The sequence below is a fragment of the Acanthisitta chloris genome, unplaced genomic scaffold, assembly GCF_000695815.1.
Source record: "Acanthisitta chloris isolate BGI_N310 unplaced genomic scaffold, ASM69581v1 scaffold28427, whole genome shotgun sequence".
Classification (NCBI taxonomy): Eukaryota; Metazoa; Chordata; class Aves; order Passeriformes; family Acanthisittidae; genus Acanthisitta; species Acanthisitta chloris.
Window position 1 is genome coordinate 1 of NW_008682470.1, and position 4682 is coordinate 4682.

At 55.6% G+C, this 4682-nt stretch overlaps 1 protein-coding gene across 1 annotated transcript; it reads left to right on the forward strand.

The window, feature by feature from the left end:
* Positions 1–25: 25 nt before the first annotated feature.
* Positions 26–1795, forward strand: LOC103805884 (ectoderm-neural cortex protein 1-like). The gene has a single exon (XM_009078548.1). It carries the CDS (start codon positions 26–28, stop codon positions 1793–1795), a length of 1770 nt encoding a protein of 589 aa, XP_009076796.1.
* Positions 1796–4682: the final 2887 nt, after the last annotated feature.

The following is a 4682-nucleotide window of genomic DNA, read 5'->3' on the forward strand; positions in this document are numbered from 1 at the left end:
TTTGCCTTGCAGCAGCCTCAGCACTATGTCGGTCAGCAGCCACGAGAACCGGAAATCGCGCTCGAGCTCCGGCTCGATGAACATCCACCTCTTCCACAAACCGAGCCACGCCGACAGCCTCCTCACCCAGCTCAACCTGCTCCGCCAGCAGAACCTCTTCACCGACGTGGTGCTGCGGGCAGGGAACAGAGCCTTCCCGTGCCACCGCGCCGTGCTGGCCGCCTGCAGCCGCTACTTCAATGCCATGTTCAGCGGGGGCCTGAAGGAGAGCAGAGATGCCGAAGTCAACTTCCACGACTCGCTGCACCCCGAGGTGCTGGAGCTGCTGCTGGACTATGCCTACTCAGCCCGGGTGCTGATCAACGAGGAGAACGCGGAGTCCCTGCTGGAGGCTGGGGACATGTTGCAGTTTCAGGATATTCGGGATGCTTCAGCCGACTTTCTGGAGAAGAATCTTTACCCTGGGAATTGCCTGAACATGCTGCTGCTGTCTGATGCTCACTGCTGCGAGCGGCTGCTGGAGCTGTCCTGGAGGATGGCGCTGGCCAACTTCACCTCGCTCTGCAAGACTGAAGATTTCCTTCGGCTGCCCAAAGATAAGCTGCTGGAGCTGGTGGAGAGTGAGGAGCTGGAGGTAGAGGATGAGACTCTGGTCTATGAAGCTGTTATAGGTTGGATCCAGTATGACTTGCCCCGACGCCATGAAGTTCTGCCAGAGCTGCTGCGCTCCGTCCGCCTGGCCTTGCTGCCCGAGTCCTACCTGAGGAAACAAGTGGCCTGTGAGAAGCTGGTGACCAGCCACAAGCTGGGGGAGGAGATCGTGGCCGACGCCGTGCGATGCAAAATGAAGATCCTGCAGAACGACGGGCTGGTGACAGGGTGCTGCGCCCGACCCCGCAAGGTCAGCCAGGCCCTGCTGCTGCTCGGGGGCCAGACCTTCATGTGTGACAAGATTTACATGCTGGATCATAAAACCAGTGAGATCATCCCTCGTGCTGACATCCCCAGCCCCCGGAAGGAGTGCAGTGCCTGCGCCATCGGCTGCAAGGTGTACATCACCGGGGGCAAAGGCTCGGAGAACGGAGCTTCCAGAGACGTCTGGGTCTACGACACCCTCCACGATGAGTGGGCAAAAGCTGCTCCCATGCTGGTGGCACGGTTTGGCCACGGCTCTGCCGAGCTGGACCACTGCCTGTATGTGGTGGGAGGTCACACAGCCATGAGTGGTGCCTTCCCAGCCTCTCCCTCCGTCTCTCTCAAGCAAGTGGAACACTACGACCCACAGCTGGACAAGTGGTCCTTGGTGGCTCCTCTGCGCGAAGGTGTGAGCAACGCTGCCGTGGTGGGAGCCAAGATGAAGCTGTTTGTTTTCGGGGGCACCAGTGCCAACCAGAATAAGCTGCCCAAGGTGCAGTGCTTCGACCCCCGCCAGAACCGCTGGACGGTGCCCGCCAGCTGCCCCCAGCCCTGGCGGTACACAGCTGCTGCCGTGGTGGGCAGCCACATCATTGTCATCGGGGGGGACACGGAGTTCTCTGCCAGCTCTGCTTATCGTTTTCACAGCGACACCTACCAGTGGTCCAAGTTTGGGGATGTCACTGCCAAGCGCATCAGCTGCCGCGCGGTCACCTCGGGTAACAGACTGTACGTGGTGGGAGGCTACTGCGGGGCTCAGCGCTGCAAAACGCTGGACTGCTACGACCCCTCCTCGGACACCTGGAGCAGTGTCACCACGGTGCCTTATTCCCTCATCCCCACTGCCTTCGTCAGCACCTGGAAGTACCTGTCTGCCTGAGTCATGGTGGTGGAGAACCTGGAAGGTAAATAGTGGTGGATCAACCCGGAGCTCCTCTGTGTAACCTCGTGCTGCACAAAGGTTAAACCTTGAGGGGGAGATGCACGTGGATCTCCCCTAGAGAACAGCCTTGTGTGAAACATCAGCTCCAGAAATGTGCTTCCAGGCTGGTAGTTTGGGATCTAAACCCTGCAGGAGAGAGAAAGTCTCTTGAGGTGCTGAAACGCTGCAGGGAGCAGATTAGTATAAATAACAAGACTCTTAACCTGGCATCTTAGCCCTGCCACCGAGCCTTGGCCTATGCAAAGATTTTGGGGAATGCTCTCTGCGAGGATTGGGTGTCATCCCTGGGTCAGAGTGCTGGAGGAGTTAGTTTGGGAGCAGGCAGGCTGTCTGCAGGAGCAGGGACAGACCGCGCGGTGCCACGGGCTGCGGCTGCTGCTTTTAGCACAGCCTCCTCCTCCTCCTCCTCCTCCTCCTGGGAGAACGGCTAATCTGCCAGTGGCACCCAAATGTCTTGTGGGACACGAGGGCTGTGAGCTGGTGCCAGAACAAGATTATAGCTGGGATTTAGTCCCAGAATGGTGGGTAATTGCATTTATAAGACAAGCCCTGTCTATGTATAAACACAGGGTTTCTCTGTTTCTAATTATTCCCTGGTGTCCCTTTCATGCCGTTGCTTTCCTGCTGCACAGAGATTGACTTCCAGCGTTTGCAACTGGAATTCAGCCTTTCTAAAGGCTTTTTGGCAGAAATGATGCCAGTGAATCACAGGCCCTGCAGGGTTTTTCTGTTCTCCTTTCAAGAGTTTTGCTATCTAAATAAGCTAATGTAATAAAATATCCTGTGATAGCCAGACAAAATTCCTGGACGCAGAGGGAAATCAGCAGCCATAGCTCCACTGGAGTAGTGTTCTCTGTGGGCTTTGAGGCCTGGGGAGTGGTGTTGGGTTTGCTGTGCACTGCTCTCACAATGCTCTGTTCTGCACCACAGGCTTCACACCAGATTTTGCCAGTGTCTCCCTTGACTGAGGATCCAGATGGAAGAAATGGGCAGCAGGAGCACCTCCTCCTACCTAGCAAGTCTGTGAGCTGGATGCCAGCATGGATCCCATCAGGGCTCAAGGCAACACAGCTTTGGCTTTGAACCACTTCTGCAAATCCATCCCCTTCGTCAGACCAGGGAGGGGACAAGCACGGAGGGACCTCCTTGGGCTGGCAGCTTGTGCTGTCCCTTGAGACAGCAAAAGGTTTCCAAGTTTTCTCCTAACTCGTGTGATCTCCGAGCAGGAACCAGAGGAATATTTTGGTGTCAGTGATATTTACTGGCTCTGGCCAGTGCTGCTGGGACTCACAGCACAGGCAGCACCAGAGGCAGTTGCCTGAAGTGTCTGAACACTTTGCCCACGGGCTGGTTCTTACATTGAATTTTTTTTTATACAGCAGTTGTGTGTGTTTATTACTCAGCCTGGAGCTGCTTCAGTAAATCTGAATAAAACTCATCATGTCTGTTGCCTGTTCTGTATGCCTAAGCTGCAGGTTTTCCCAGCCCACACTTGAGATAATATGGAGTAGAACAGTGGGGAACATTCCCTGCTTGAGTCCAAATTGAGGCCTCACATCCTCCTGTATCTTTGTAACTTGGGAAAATTCAGGGCTCATACTACCTCATGGCTCGAAGGACACACAAATCTCTTTAAAACAGCAAAGATGAAGCTATTCTCTGCCCTTACCTGGTCATCCTCCACGGAGTTGGGTTTCCTCACTGTCCCAAAGACTGGGGGAAAGTGCTGCTCCTTCTGCCCCCACGGGCTGTGTGCTCCAGGCCCTGCTGCAGGTCAGGGAGGCAGTGCTTGGGAAGGAAAAGCTCTGTTAAGGTGGGAGGTAGGAGACAGGAATCAGCATGGTCAGAGGAAACAAGCACCAAAGGTACAATCAACTGTCTCACCACAGAAGCATGGTTTGGGTGTGATCCATCATTCCATGTCAGAGTTAAATAAATCAATGTCACAGCCCTTCCGAGCTGCTAGTACAGGCAGGAGCTGGCACGACTGGAAGGAAGGGAGCTGCCTGCTGCTGGGGGCTGAGGCAGAGACACTGACTTCATTTCCACCCTGGTTTCTGATGCCTTTGCCATTTTCAGCCCCCAGGCTGGGCCTTTTCTCATGTCCCCTTGCTGTGCCATCTCTCTGGGCCAAGCCCAACAGGAGGCTTATCAGGCTGCAGGGAGATGAGCCCACACCCTGCACACCCAGCTCGGAGCACAGAGGCAGCAGCAGAGAAACAGACTCATCTCAGTGGCAAAAGACCCTTAAGAGACCATGGAGTCCACCCATCCTGCAGCTGGAGCATGGGGCAGCTCCCAACTTGGCCCTGACTCACACGCAGGCAGGTGAGCACGTGTGCAGCCCAAGGGAAAATCATGGCACAGGACATGGCTGGGAGTGATCACTCCTCAGGAAGTGTCTCCAGCACTGTTAGCCAGCTGGGAGCTGCTTCACCTTTGTTCCATCTACAGCTATTCCTGAGGGTTGGACACAGTCCGACTTTGCTCAGCAAGACAGAGGAGTGGAGGTTTCATTCATGGCTGTTTGAGCAGCAGCTGGTTTATTTATGCTGCCAAGCAATAAGTGTTGGCTCCCAGCCACATCCGCCTCTTGCTCCAGGGACCCAGCAGCTTCCAGCAGCTTGGGTCCATCTGCCTCCCGAGCCTGGGAGTTATCTGAGCCAGGCTCTGGTGCTCTCAGATGGGGGAATGAGCAGCCCCACTGCTGCTGCTGAAGCCTTTGCAGGGGCTGGGCATTGTTTCCTCACTTCAAGCCAACTATCTCCTAGGGAAAACCAGCACTCCAAGCACACCTGGGCTTGGCTGCTCGGCCGTGGCTCCC

What these genes read in the sequence shown, in the direction of transcription:
- LOC103805884 (XM_009078548.1), top strand. Translation starts at nt 26, where the DNA reads ATGTCGGTCAGCAGCCACGAGAACCGGAAATCGCGCTCGAGCTCCGGC.